The sequence below is a fragment of the Exophiala xenobiotica genome, assembly GCF_000835505.1.
Source record: "Exophiala xenobiotica strain CBS 118157 unplaced genomic scaffold supercont1.5, whole genome shotgun sequence".
Lineage (NCBI taxonomy): Eukaryota > Fungi > Ascomycota > Eurotiomycetes > Chaetothyriales > Herpotrichiellaceae > Exophiala > Exophiala xenobiotica.
The window spans coordinates 2,005,324-2,018,337 of NW_013562490.1; the positions used below are offsets into that span (position 1 = coordinate 2,005,324).

Here is a 13,014-nt window from a genome sequence, read left to right on the forward strand (position 1 = left end):
TTTTGTCGTTCGCTTCTTCCCCACAATCTCCATGTTTTCCAACTCCGTCTCCTTCTTCATCGTGGTCTGATATCGTCGACACAAATCCAGTCGACTGCTGTACCGAATCCCACCTGGTGTGATAGCAGGTCGGGCGGCATTCAGGTAATGCCTGATCTCTCAGTAGTAACCAGCGCCAATGTTGCCCCCAAGAGTCGACGAGCGAGCAAGATTCGCCAATGCATGACTTGCGGTCGCACCTTTGCCAAAACCGATCATTTAGAAAGGCACATCAGGTCTCATACAAAGGAAAAGCCCTTCAAGTGTGCTCAGTGTGGGAGGAAATATGGTCGCCAGTAAGTCAGTTCTCTGTCTCGTGTGATAGAGGTACTACGGCCTCATGGGTAGATGGTGTAATCTTGCGCTGGGAATGCCGTTCGACGACAGAAAGCAGCGAGGACAGTTTATAGGATAGGGCGGCTTCCTGTACAAGGCGAGATCACGGACAATTTGTGTGGCAGAGCTGAATCGTCGAAGCAGCAGTTGGACCTTGCACTCAACAGAATTCATTCCTGCCGTGTAAATTGTCCTCGCTGCAGTTTCTCGTCGAATGGCATTCCCGGCGCCAAATTACACGATTTACACATGAGGTTATAGTATGCCACTTCTCCGGGAATTGGGATTAAAGGGCGACACCATGCTGATGAGACCTTAGCGACACTTTATTGCGGCATCTAAAGGATCATTCCGAGGACCCTCCGAATGTTATTAATGACAAGCAACAGCAACAACGTACCAGCATTTCGATCGACCCGGAGTCCGGTCTGTCAACGTCTCAACCACCTATCCCCGTTACCGATCTTCCCTTCACGGGGCCGCCGCCTGTGATCCCCCAGGCGCAAGATCTCGTCGCGAATGCGACCGAGGGTGCCACCATGGATATTGCCAGACTAGAATTCGATAGCGGCGCAGAGTACCAAAACGCTGATATCGGGCATCATGAGACTGTTTCAGTGGTGGCCTATCCCGAATCTTTCAGTTCCAACCCGTTGGCGAACAACTTTGACCCTTCATTAGACGCACTCGATTTCGAAGCCCAGTTTCCCTCTTGGGTGGTTCCGACAGATCTTGATTTCCATACCGGAATCCTTGACACGCCACTGGCCACGAGTATGGCTGAGCTCAGGCCTGGCTGGCCCGAGAGTCCTTTTGCCATGTACAGTTCGTCAGCCTACAAGCCGGTCGACAACATGAAACGTCTTTGGTTCACTCCAAACGACGATGGGCAGGACGAAATTCCGCCTTCAGGGGCTGCAACACCTCCTGCATCGCAAGTTGAAGTCGACGACTCGTATCGCCAGACCTTACACCAAAGCCTACAGATTCGCTCAGTCCATGAGCAGACTCTGCCCTCCTCGGACTTCCTCAATCTCTGCGTCAGATCATATTTCGCGCGGTTCCACCCTGTCTTTCCAGTGGTGCACGCACCAACATTTCGTCCATCGAAGGCCAATTCCATGGTTCTTTTGTCCATCTGCTCCGTTGGCAGTTTGTTTACTGGCTCTGCACACGCCATCCGTCAAGGAGTCCAGATTTTTGAACGGTTGCACAAGGCTGTGCTGGCCAACTGGGACCGTCTCATTGCTCGAGGAACAGACGAGAAGATCTCTCTCATCCAAACGGCGATAATCGGACAGACTTTCGGCCTGCTCTCAGGGGAGCCTAAGCATCTATCAATTGTGGACACTTTTAATGGTACTCTCATTTCCTGGGCGCGGCGTCTATCGACCTTCAAGACAAGGAAATTGAGAGGACTCGATCTCAATCTTCCTCCCGCTGAATTGGACAAGCAATGGAAAGAATGGGCAAAGAACGAAGAACTCATCCGGATAGCATTGGCAGTACATATCCACGACGCCGAGCTCGCAAGCATCTTTCACCATGAACCCTTTCTGCGTCACAATTCGAGACAACTTCCGGTGGCCGCCTCGAATCAGATGTTTATGGCTTCTAAACCTGAAGAATGGCGTCAGTCATACCTCAATGATCCGAGCAATTTCGAGACCGACTACTCAACGCCCGCATCTGTTGACGCGCACATCGACTTTGACATTTTGTCGACGCCAAGGAATAGCTACTTCACAGCATACACAGTCCTGGAGGGAATCGGCGTGAACATCGTGGAGAACAGAATCGATGCTCGTTTATCTCCATCAACGATGGAAGAGCTGTCGGACCTCCTGAACACATTCTACACCCGTTTTCTTCAGGGAACAGCTTCGTGGGAGCCTGATCGTATGGACATGACCATTCTTTGGCACCTGGCTTACATGACGATCTGTGCCGACTTCGACCTGCTGGAAAGGGCGATCGGCCGCGATGGTTCACAACTTTCAAGCGAGGATCGACTGGCGGTCACAGACTGGGCCAACTCGAACGATGCTAAGCGCTGCGTCATACATGGCTCCATCGTTCAGAAGAAATTGGAAGACTTGCCTCTTGGTTCGGAACCTGCCATCCACGTTCCGAGGGCGATGTTTAGAGCTGGGATTGCCTGGTTCTGTTACACTCGATTCGGGGTCAGAGATAACGGCAACAGGGCAGTCGCCGCAGAAAGCCTCGATTTCCCAGAGTTCAGGCTACTCGGGGTCAATCCTGCATTGCTGCTGTTCCAGGCAAATGGCTATAAACATGGACTTCCCACGTCAGCAGAGATCAATGCAGCCTTGTGTGGACTCACAGATCTCCTGAGGCGGATAGGTCATTGGGAAATAGCACGGCGGTTCGCTGCTATTTTGGGCGCCCTTTTACACAACGAAGCTGGTTGAGGAGCAAGCCATTCATCAGTCCAATGATTTTCTAGGGTGTGCTCGGGAGAGATACTTCTCCTAATAGTTGGTCCACCATAGATTCCTGCACCTCCGCAACATACAAGAATTGATCAAGCAAGCCAAAGACAGTGTCACTGCTCAGCTTGTCTCCGGCTGAGACCAAGCTGTAGACAGCAGCTGCTACATTCCAATACCACTTTCTGCGACCTCGATTTCCCTCTGAAGCACATGCACCGACCAACAATGCCCAAACCAGGACAGGATCACTCTTCCATGCGTTACCGGAGCTCCTCTTCAACGTAGCCTGCAGCCGGGCAGACAAGACCTTCATTGTTCTCCTGCGGCCCACCACAGAGGTGACCATGTACGTCCAAGTCAAAAGCGCAAGCCGCGAGACCTCCTCGGTCCAAGTCACTGCCGCATAATGCAGTAGACGGCTTCGTAACGCAGCGGCCCGCAGATGCCGCCATCGCACGCGCTCGTGAGCGACCTGTGGCTCCATGCCATGGCCGACCCTCAATTGCAACTTCATCTCTTGGTTGAACTCGACGAGATCAACCATGATGCTTTTCAGTTGCGGACTAGTCATGAAAGCATCTATGGTCTCCATAAGCGCTTTGTGGTCAAATCGATCGCATTCGCCAAAGGCCAGCCCACTATCGCGCAAGGACCCAGGATCGTAGTCGTCGGGCTGAAAGAAAGGCTTGTAAAGCAGTTCGGCTGCTATGAACTCGTCTCCGAGGATGAACCATTCGCGCCAGGCAGGGTCGAGTGACTTCAAGCCTCCAATCTGACCGACCAATTGCGCAACGGCCCTTACATGCATCCTTGCGGCCTGCACGTCAAAGCGAAAGAAGTCCGTATTGGCGAGTGTGTGGATATCGTAGATAAGGTTGACGTCGACCGCGTTGCACGCTTGAAGCCGGTGCCTCGTCGATCGGATTGCTTTACATATCAGCACCGCTGTGTCCGTCGGCGGCGCAATGCCTTCAAAGTAGTGCATTTGACTTGCACTGGAAGCCATCATTGCAAACATGCTCGATTCGTTTGAAAGACAATTGGCAATGCGGTCAGTTGCAAACCGTCGGAATCTATACTGTCCTTGATAGGCGCGTGCCTCGGCGTGCCAGTTGCGTGGGTGTGAAACGTTGAGGGCATACTGAAGCAATTGATGAACCTTGTCGTCAATGGCGATGCAGCTGGTGTTGAATGGATCTGTTGCATTGCGCCTGATCATCGACCAGATTGGCGTAACGACCACTTTGTGTCGCAGCGAGTCCTCGCTTGAGTTGGTCGGAGACTCATCGCATCCAAAAGAAAGGCGGAGCTCGGTCGTGTCCTGGCCGTGAGATACTTGCCTGGACCGGGTACTAGTAGTGTCGTGGCACTGCAAATGCGAACTTTCGTTGTCTTTGGTCTGTAGAGCAGTCGGACTGGGCAGTGAAGTCTGGCTGCGCTTTGTTTGGTGCTTTGCGATCAATCTGAGTTTTTTGACGTCGAAGACTGGTTTTTTCTTGCGATGAACCGGCCTATTGCATCTCACATGCCGGTGAACACTCCGATGCTCGTCATCATAGCTGCGCGACAGGGACTTGGATGTGGCATCTTTGTATATAAATAAGTACTTTGATTCAGGCATTTCTAGGCCGTCCCAGCGCGCGGTGGGAGAACGACCGAACCTGACTGAAATATTCAAATTCACGGTCTCTCAAACGGTCCCTTTGTTCAATACTCATCATGGTTCAAGTCCTTATCTCGAGCTCTATCTACTCGCATGATGTTGGTGGAAAGAAAGGGCACGTTTCAGAAAAGACCAACGCTGAGTATTGCCCGTGGACCGATTCGCGCCGACCTGTAAGACGCTTTAAACCGTACAACTAGGTTTTGGAGGCGCCATGTCTACGCGGTTGACTCGCAAAGGGGGTCCGGATAGTGCCATTGGGTGATACCATTTTCTAGCAAGGGTTTAGGGTGGCATCGGTTGCTGACATAACTTAGCGGTCATGCATCATGTCCTACATATGGGAGCAGCCTGATTAAGGCCAGGGGTGTCGTCCATGGTAGTAGCAAGCTCTTCAATTGCCCCTGTGAGCTGATCACCACAGCTGGGGCCCGCTTGTTGCGAAAGCCTGAGAAGGAACTTGAACGGCATAAGAGAAGCTGATACATTAGCTCGAGGGTGTTTTCGTCCCGTCATGCACCTGGGCTTACACAGCTTTACGCCGGCGGAGGAGTGGGAAGTCATGGAATCCGGGCCGATTAAGAGATGGAGATAACGAAGGTTGCTCGAATGATTGCGTTGAAGTTGGACAGGGGAGGGTCACGTCGGTCCAAGTCTATCCAAGTCTGGGGAGCGAATTGCCAGAAACACGCTAAGCTCTGTATATGGTTAGCGCCGTGTTTCCTTGGCATTGGGGTGATTGAGCAGAAGTCAGATAATCAAGGATTCTCTCACTCTTTCTCTTTCTTCTTCCTCTTTGAATCAGGTAGACACTTGGATGTCTCCTGATGACAGGCTCACCATCTTCAGTGCTCAAACACTTCTGCGCTGCCGAATATTTCAAACACCAAGGACACGTGCCAGACATATTGGTGTGCTCGATCAGCTCTTCGTGGTGTGGATGCTGTGCCCTTTGATTCATGAACTCGACCCTTAGCATTTGAGTCTTTTATGCTCCTGGGTCTGAAGCCAAGCTGCGACAACTATCGGCTTCAGAAGGTCCGCTTCACTTGAACTGTCGGGTATATTTAATCATTTTGTGCAACACTCAAGCTCTTGCGCAGAATCCCATTACGAATCGACCACAACGCCAACCAAGCAACTCCTTCACTCTGCCTTTCCACAACTCCTTCCAAGTCCACAAATGTCTCAGTGATGGTTATGGTGTTTTTGATGCTTGGCTTCCTGATGGTCATTGCCATGACCTTTCCCGGATTTCTGTGGTTGATGTTTCGAGGAGTGCTTCTCCTTGCCGTTATGCTCCGAGTCGACGGTGTCATTCTTGCTCTCATGTTTGTGGTTCTTGTCCTTATGCTTTTTGGTGTCATCTTTGTGCTCGTGGGCGTCGTGCTTGTGACCCTTTCCTTTCTGATCGTGCTCTGTGCCGACGGTCTTCTTGTGCTCTTCTACGGTATGGCCCTCATTCTTACTGTCCCCCTTTTTGACCACTTTTTCTGCCTTATGACTTTCTTCCTTGTGACTAGATTCTAGCTTGTCAACGTCCTTTGGCTTGACTTCTTGGTGTGCGGCCTGTTCCTTATCGGTATGTTGCTTGTCCTTATGCTCAGTCTTGTCTTTGCCATGATGAGGCTGGGTCTTGGCTTCCGCAGCACCCTTTGCTTTGGAATTGGGATGATGCTGTGCTGAGTGGCCAGTCATGTTGAAAGGGTGTGAATGCACGATCGGGAATGTTCAGAGTGTACTATTATATAACCAGCTTTTTGACTTGGCTCGTCTTCGGCGTTGCAGGTTCTGCAGTCTGATATATTGAATGTGGTGGATACTTCGTTGGAAGTAAGGGAGAAGAAATACATGTCGAGTAAGAGCGCATACTCGCAACAACAGCTCGAATCGACTCAATGGCATGACTGTAGCCAGTGTACGAAAGTCGCGACAAAATGGTATGATCACTGCAGACAAAGGGGCCAATTACAAAGACTATTGGCTGGGCTAATGACAATCTACGCGAGGTGCCGATTTGGCTGGGATGCCGGAAACTCCGGATTCCCCAGGGACCTTCAAGACGGTCCCAAGCCCCCTCAATTCGAGCGGTACCATAGTTCGCCGACTTGAGATGAGCCCGCCAATGCGTCAGTGTGCAGTTTCCGTTTTCTGACAAGACAGGATCGCCGCGACTGGCTGCCACGCGAAGTACTTCGGTGTCTCACGTCACTCCACGTGCGTCGGGCATTCAACACGGGGTGTCTCGAATCCTGCCTGACCTTGCCAATGGTGGACGGATATCACTAAAAAGGACCGAAGTTCGACCTTCACCATGGCTGCACATCTGTGCCAACCTTGAGCCAAAATGAAGATCCTCGACAAGGACGAAGAGCAAGAATACTACAGCGCCATCCGTAAGAACGGAGCAGCTGCTGGCGTCGCCGGCTTTCTAGTCGGTCTCGTTGCTACAGCAGGTCTACACCGATACTATGCACCATTCAAGCATCTGTCACCGGCCGTGCGAGGCACTTTCGTGGTATATCCCACCATAATGGGAATCAGTTATGGCTCAACCTATGGATCTCATTCCTTCCAATCGCGGATCCACCCAGAGACCAAAGACTACATCGAGCAGAGGGAAGACCTCTTTGAGAGGATGCACGCGGGCGCCCAAAAGACCGACCTCTCACGAGAATGGCTGTATGAGCACAAAATGCAGGTCTTGGGCGCCACATGGGGCGTCTCGATGATCACCAGCCTGCAGATGATGGCCAGAGATCCGTTTCAGACGGGCGCACGAAAGCTGGTCCAGGCTCGAGTCCTTGCACAAGCAACGACATTGACGGCACTGCTCGCTCTGGCGCTCATTGAAACGTACGATATGAGAGAAGGGAAAGGCAAGTACCAGAAGGTGCTGGTGGTGGACACGAGCAACCCCGAGCACCGCAAACATCTGGACAAGAAGCTCGGCTCGGAGCTGCATCCAACGCCCGTGACGCTGAAAGGCAAGTGGTCGCATCGATGCTGGTTTCGGGATTGAAGGTTAACGTGAATTTCCAGACATTCTTGCAAGGACTGAGGAGCAGAGGGAGGACGAGCAGAAATAGTGAGTGTTCATGACGCTTGTATCAAGAATGGTGCAGAAGGGCTTTCCGCCAATACCTGTGCGTTGTTGCGGATGCTTTCCCACAGAAAATGCACTCTGATGGTGTCAGCACGTGGTTTTTCTCGCTGACGATTCGGAACGCCATAAGTTGGGAATCTCATTGTATTTTCCGCAGGTAGAACGGCAATGAACAGAAGTGTGTTCATCCATCGTGCTGTCTGTGGCATGGACAGCCCTTTCGTATAAACCGGCTCGAGCTCTTTCTGCCAGTTCTTCTAACGTCCACCAGGTACCATCAACCAATTACCTCTTCACGTTCATACCCAGTTCCCTTGGTCACAGCGTTCGGCTTGTGGCCGGTGGCCTCGGTCTTGTAGTCGCTGACAAAAGGATTGGGATCCTCCTTGTAGTTCAGGTTGCCCAGTGTATGGTTTACTCCTCTATGAACTGCTTCGTCGGCTCTGATGTAGTAGATGAGATCCCTCATCGTCCTCTTTCCCTCGGGCATGTGCCAGTATTGCACGGCCAACTCGGGGATCTCAAAATTGGGGTCACTCCACTTGGGCAGCAAGCCTTGTTCGATTTCGCCGATGCATCTGGTGTAAGTGTGGACGGCTTCCTCCTCCAGATAGCCGACGAAGCGGTGGCATATCTTCGGCGAGATGAGGTACGAGAAGAACAATGCGTTGAAAAACACGCCTTGAGCACCGATGATCATGGTCTTCATGAACCAACCGGGTTCGCACTATTTGTGTCTCGTTAGCATCGAAGAGAGAGAGAGACATAAGGGACGGACGAGGGCTTCAGGGAGATCCTGGCAATATCTGCCACCAGTGTCCACGTAGACTTACCATCTTCATGAAGGTCAAAAGATGCATTCGCTCGTTGAAAGATTCTTCCAGCAGCGTCTCGATCCAGCCGTTGTCGCGCTTCATGCGGCGGAGAGAACGTAGATGTCGTAGCATTCCAGCAACCATACCCGGAACTCCGGCAATGGATTCAAGAAAGACAAATCGTACGAGCTATGCCAGGAAAAGGTCAGTCCAATTCTCGACGTCTTTCGGGACTTCTGCACTAACCCATTGCGCCTCGGTCAACGGTTTACTCGCCACCACGGCTGTGGTGGGTTTTGACTTGTCGGACTGCTGATCTGGTTTCAAGCCAGTTGCTTTGTCCATGCCCCATCTGCCACGTTGTGAGTCCCATCGTGTAGGGTACGGTTGAAAGTCAGGGTTTGCTTACCGACAAAACCTGATCAATTTCCACGCGGCCCAGTCACCAAAGGATTTTGGTTCCCGGTGAGCGGGGGCGACTTTGTGCATTTCATCTTCCGAGTAGCCATGGTGCGGCCATGCCGGCGGTGTCTGCCGAATATATTTTGTCTCGTGCGATGGGAAGAAGTCGCGAAGTCGCGACACGCTCGTCGTCGAGAAATATCGTCCCGGTGCGGATGGCGCTTTCTGAGCGAAAATGTTGTTTAGGCGGATGGGGAACGTGCCCGCAGGGCGAGCGAGGTTAATTGTTGAATGATATCGAGGTCGTGGAGACTGTCCGGGATTCGAAGGCGCACAGGCTTCTGCTGGAGCTGGAGCTGGAGCCGGAGCTGTTATGAGAGCTGCACGGTGCCCGGTGATGGCAGTGCGGGCATGGTAAAGGGGTGCCACAACTCTCCCGAGCTGAGCTGCTGAAGGCACCGAGCAGGTATTCGTGGCAATGGCACTGGTTAGCGACATTGAATGGAACCAGATGTAGTGTTTTTCAGTTCGGACATGGGTGGCCGCTCAGTGTCTGGACGGCTTTGACGATATTGCAAGGGGGGGAACGACATGGGATTGCTTCAGACCTACCCTGGCTTATATATATGACATGGTCCGCGGAGACTTGCCTCAACGATGACTGGTCTAAGCGTAGAGTGAGGTTCGTAGCCTTTCCTTTCAGGCGCCTGAACTCGGAAGTCGGCGATCTTGAGGGCTGTCGGGGTATGCACAGGGTACGAGGGGATGGTAACCAACTGGCTCGTGCCTGGTCTAGTCCACCAACAAGCACTTTTGGCGTTCGTTTGGCTCTGTCCATCACGAGATACTCACGAGGTGTAGGAGACTTTTGTCTTACGAGATCCGTAGTCCGGCCTTTTTCGATGGTGCATTGGTGACCCATATCTTCCGTCAGCAATAGTTCAGGCCCAAGTTAGGGCATAGCTTCTAGATGAGGAGATTTAGGGACGAAGCTTGCTCGATTTGGAGTGGCAGTCAATGGCTGTATTATGGTAGGCACGTGGGTAGGGTGGTCGTGGTGGTGTGATAGTTGCGTCAAAAGTACTGTGTACCCAGTCGATCGACATAAAAGACCTGCGCATCTCCGAGGTCAACCAACCCAGGGCTTAGGGCTCCTATGGGGCCTTCGTGAGGCTGAACATGACAGAGATCTGCTTCGTAAGTTAGTGTCACAGTACCAAATAGCAGACCGCACATCCGATGGCCACCCAGCTGTTCCCCGAAATCACGACCATGTCACCACCGTATGCGTCTTTTCTTTTACAATCTTGCTCACAGGGATATTTTAGACAGTAATTCAATGTCTACACTTCCGACATGATTAGATCGATCCACAGCCACTTTCTCAAACTGGCTGATATAAACAACCCAGAATCTGCTGTGCCCCTCAAAAGTAAAGATCAAAGTGCTCGCATATGGCCAAACGCCGACATCTTGCTCGTCATATCATTTCTCGCATCAGAAACAGGTTGACACTCCTCCCACTCGTGCTTACATGTTGATGCAGGGCTGTAGTCCGTAGATAACTGGGAGTTGTCAATCTGGAGGACAAAAAAGTCATGACTCGTACTTTGAGCGAGGCGGCTAAAGCGGCACCCAAGTGCCTTCTGGCTGCCTTCAAACGGCTCAGGTCCAATTTCGAGCCGGAAATAAAGCACCCAAGCTGGTCTGACCACGACTGGCCAAGCAAGACTATTGGAATCTGCGCGAATCTGCTAATCTGTCAATGGTCAGACGGAGGGAATAATTCAACAACAGGCCCGGATATGGCTGCCCGCGCCGGCAACGCATGACGTCGGCGATATCGGAGTCTCTCCCCCAGACAGATAAATCCACTACCTTCGCCTCCACAGTTTCATTTCCTGGAAAAGACGATGAGGGCGAAACTTGTATATACCACGGATTCAGCATGTCCGATATTCATGCAAAAGATCACGCAGAGACGCCCAACCAGAGACTGTCGCCGACAGACACCACTTCTTCAGGCGGACTCTCGCGCGACCTTTCTCGCCAAACCACAAATCCGGAGTACGGTGACCTCGTTCCAGACCCGGGACAAGATGGGCAAAGCGAAAAGACTAGGAGAGACACGAGCGCTTCACGGTCGCGCACTTCGGGTCGTGACTTGACCTTGACTCGGACTGTAACTCGACGTGAGACTGTCTTGTCTAGGATACGAACACGGCCACCAATTGGAATCTTCTCTCACCCATTAGAGCACCAGAAAACCACAGTTGAAGATCTCGTAGATTTCGATGGTTTGGATGATCCGTACAGGCCACTCAACTGGGCGATGAAGAAGAAGGTGATTACCACGGCCCTTTATGGATTTACAACCATGACTGCAACTTGGGCTTCTTCTGCCTACAGCCCCGGCACAAGGCAAGTGGCAGAGCAATTCGGTGTGGGCATGCAGACTGCCACGTTGGGAACGACACTGTTCCTGTTCGCCTTCGGTATTGGCCCGCTGCTCTGGGCACCTCTGTCCGAAGTGTATGGTCGAAAGAATGCTGTGCTGCCGCCTATGTTTGTCGCCGCTTGTTTCTCGTTTGGTACTGCGGCAGCCAAGGACATCCAAACCATCATGATCACCAGGTTCTTTGCCGGATTCTTTGCATCTGCTCCCGTGACGAACACGGGCGGCGTCTTGAGCGACCTCTTTCCCTCATCTCAAAGAGGCATTGCCATTGCTTCGTACGCTATGGCTGTAGTCATAGGACCTGTCTTCGGACCAATTGTCGGTGCAGCCTTGGTCGTCCAACCAAGTCTGCGCTGGCGGTGGACGGAGTATTTGACGGGTATCATTCAACTATTCGTCTTACTCCTGGACATCATATTTCTTGACGAGTCTTATCCTCCCCGCCTGCTGGTCTACAAGGCTCGTCGGTTGCGCCATCAGAGTGGAAATTGGGCTTTACATGCCAAGTTTGAGGAATGGGACGTGTCAATCAAAGAGCTGGCGAGCAAGGTGTGCCCTCTGGTCGCGGCTGGCGGCTCACGGCTTTTCGTGTGTGCTGATCCAGTCTAGTTCTTAATCCGACCCTTTCAGCTCTTGCTGACACCTATCTGCGCGCTGGTGGCTTTGTATGCAAGTTTCTGCTACGGTATCTTGTACATGCAGCTTGGTGCGTGCGATGAGTACTTCTTGCACTTCGTGGAGTGCTAACATTTAGTGCAGGCGCCATCCCAATCATCTTTGCAGAGCACCGGCATTGGAAGGAGTTCCCTTCATTATTGCCTTTCTTAGCGATACTCCTGGGCGCGGTCTCTGGTGCAGCCATCAATGTCTACAATCAGATCATTTACAACCGGAAGTCCGGTGGGAAGGTGGCCCCTGAATTGCGCCTCCCACCGATGATGTTTGGGTCATTTTTGTTCAGCTCTGGTGAGTTCCGTACTGGCTTCATGGCTAGACTCAGATTGCTGATATAGGCTAGGTATGTTTCTTACGGGCTGGACGGCAGATCCCAAGTAAGCATCGTCCAGCACTTTGACGCGCTCTCCTCAGGGCTAACAATATGGCATCAGGTTTCATTGGATCGCCCCAGTCATAGGCCTCTACATGACCGGTCTTGGATTCTTCACAATCTTCCAAGCAGCACTCAACTACCTCGTCGACACTTTTCAGCGATATGCTGCGAGCGCGGTGGCCGCCAATAGTAAGTCAAGCCATTCCAAGTGTGCGACCGGTCGTACTAAGCAAGCTCCCAGCCTTTTTGAGATCATGTTTTGCCGCAGCGTAAGTGGTACAATCAAACTTTTCCAGAGCCTTGAATTGACATGATTTACAGATTTCCTCTTATTGTGACCCCATTGTACGATCATGTTGGCATACCGTGGGGGACGAGCATATTCGCCTTCTTCGCAGTGGCATTAATTCCGGTGCCATTTTTCTTCTTCACATTTGGCAAGAGGATCAGGCAGAGTAGCAAATGGAGCAGGTTCTAGACTGTTTTCACTGGGCAAAGAATTAGAAGTCCAAATCGAGACGAACATGTTTCTGTTTCCAAATCAACAGGTACTTTAATTCCACCTTCTTGTGACGTTCTATCGAAGCCAGAAGCGAAAATACGAAGATTCATCATGATTGGGCATCAGCTATTCACCTACGGAGTCTCCGTACCCTTCTCGTCAATTGAGTGATGTCGACCCTTTTCCGCC

At 51.8% G+C, this 13,014-nt stretch overlaps 6 protein-coding genes across 8 annotated transcripts; 3 read left to right on the plus strand and 3 right to left on the minus strand.

The window, feature by feature from the left end:
- Positions 1-46: 46 nt before the first annotated feature.
- PV05_08506 (uncharacterized protein) lies at positions 47-4,318 on the plus strand. Its single transcript, XM_013458024.1, has 2 exons — positions 47-335; positions 695-4,318. The coding sequence occupies exons 1-2, from the start codon at positions 148-150 to the stop codon at positions 2,805-2,807; spliced, it is 2,301 nt and encodes a 766-aa protein (XP_013313478.1). The 5' UTR covers positions 47-147; the 3' UTR covers positions 2,808-4,318.
- PV05_08507 (uncharacterized protein) lies at positions 2,839-3,834 on the minus strand (the record flags this gene model as incomplete). Its single annotated transcript, XM_013458025.1, has 1 exon — positions 2,839-3,834. The coding sequence occupies one exon, from the start codon at positions 3,832-3,834 to the stop codon at positions 2,839-2,841; it is 996 nt and encodes a 331-aa protein (XP_013313479.1).
- Positions 4,319-4,771: 453 nt separating the features above from the next.
- Positions 4,772-6,386, minus strand: PV05_08508 (uncharacterized protein). The gene is made up of 2 exons (XM_013458026.1): positions 5,332-6,386; positions 4,772-5,189 (listed from the first exon to the last, which is right to left on the minus strand). Exon 1 carries the CDS (start codon positions 6,187-6,189, stop codon positions 5,680-5,682), a length of 510 nt encoding a protein of 169 aa, XP_013313480.1. The 5' UTR covers positions 6,190-6,386; the 3' UTR covers positions 4,772-5,189; positions 5,332-5,679.
- A 212-nt stretch (positions 6,387-6,598) lies between these two features.
- Positions 6,599-7,717, plus strand: PV05_08509 (uncharacterized protein). Its single transcript, XM_013458027.1, has 2 exons — positions 6,599-7,478; positions 7,534-7,717. The coding sequence occupies exons 1-2, from the start codon at positions 6,839-6,841 to the stop codon at positions 7,578-7,580; spliced, it is 687 nt and encodes a 228-aa protein (XP_013313481.1). The 5' UTR covers positions 6,599-6,838; the 3' UTR covers positions 7,581-7,717.
- PV05_08510 (alternative oxidase, mitochondrial) lies at positions 6,905-10,365 on the minus strand. The gene is made up of 4 exons (XM_013458028.1): positions 8,822-10,365; positions 8,659-8,764; positions 8,431-8,601; positions 6,905-8,324 (listed from the first exon to the last, which is right to left on the minus strand). Exons 1-4 carry the CDS (start codon positions 9,310-9,312, stop codon positions 7,875-7,877), a joined length of 1,218 nt encoding a protein of 405 aa, XP_013313482.1. The 5' UTR covers positions 9,313-10,365; the 3' UTR covers positions 6,905-7,874.
- Positions 10,366-10,594: 229 nt separating this feature from the next.
- Positions 10,595-12,943, plus strand: PV05_08511. Of its 3 annotated transcripts, XM_013458029.1 has the most exons (7): positions 10,595-11,821; positions 11,882-11,978; positions 12,032-12,238; positions 12,291-12,324; positions 12,382-12,512; positions 12,565-12,592; positions 12,645-12,943. In XM_013458029.1, exons 1-7 carry the CDS (start codon positions 10,643-10,645, stop codon positions 12,799-12,801), a joined length of 1,833 nt encoding a protein of 610 aa, XP_013313483.1. In that variant the 5' UTR covers positions 10,595-10,642; the 3' UTR covers positions 12,802-12,943. The 3 variants fall into 3 exon arrangements, with proteins under 3 accessions (XP_013313483.1, XP_013313485.1, XP_013313484.1); XM_013458031.1 differs by having other exon boundaries at positions 12,382-12,592; XM_013458030.1 differs by having other exon boundaries at positions 12,032-12,324; positions 12,382-12,592.
- Positions 12,944-13,014: the final 71 nt, after the last annotated feature.

Bases quoted from the DNA above. Each gene is read 5' to 3' on its own strand.
- PV05_08506 (XM_013458024.1), top strand. From the start codon at position 148: ATGCCTGATCTCTCAGTAGTAACCAGCGCCAATGTTGCCCCCAAGAGT. The intron at 336-694 runs GTAAGTCAGTTC...ATGAGACCTTAG, and splicing joins GGGAGGAAATATGGTCGCCA to CGACACTTTATTGCGGCATC.
- PV05_08508 (XM_013458026.1), bottom strand. From the start codon at position 6,189: ATGACTGGCCACTCAGCACAGCATCATCCCAATTCCAAAGCAAAGGGT.
- PV05_08509 (XM_013458027.1), top strand. From the start codon at position 6,839: ATGAAGATCCTCGACAAGGACGAAGAGCAAGAATACTACAGCGCCATC. The intron at 7,479-7,533 runs GCAAGTGGTCGC...GTGAATTTCCAG, and splicing joins AACGCCCGTGACGCTGAAAG to ACATTCTTGCAAGGACTGAG.
- PV05_08510 (XM_013458028.1), bottom strand. From the start codon at position 9,312: ATGTCGCTAACCAGTGCCATTGCCACGAATACCTGCTCGGTGCCTTCA. The intron at 8,765-8,821 runs GTAAGCAAACCC...ACAACGTGGCAG, and splicing joins AAATTGATCAGGTTTTGTCG to ATGGGGCATGGACAAAGCAA. The intron at 8,602-8,658 runs GTTAGTGCAGAA...TTCCTGGCATAG, and splicing joins CGTTGACCGAGGCGCAATGG to CTCGTACGATTTGTCTTTCT.
- PV05_08511 (XM_013458031.1), top strand. From the start codon at position 10,643: ATGACGTCGGCGATATCGGAGTCTCTCCCCCAGACAGATAAATCCACT. The intron at 11,979-12,031 runs GTGCGTGCGATG...CATTTAGTGCAG, and splicing joins TATCTTGTACATGCAGCTTG to GCGCCATCCCAATCATCTTT. The intron at 12,325-12,381 runs GTAAGCATCGTC...ATATGGCATCAG, and splicing joins GGCTGGACGGCAGATCCCAA to GTTTCATTGGATCGCCCCAG.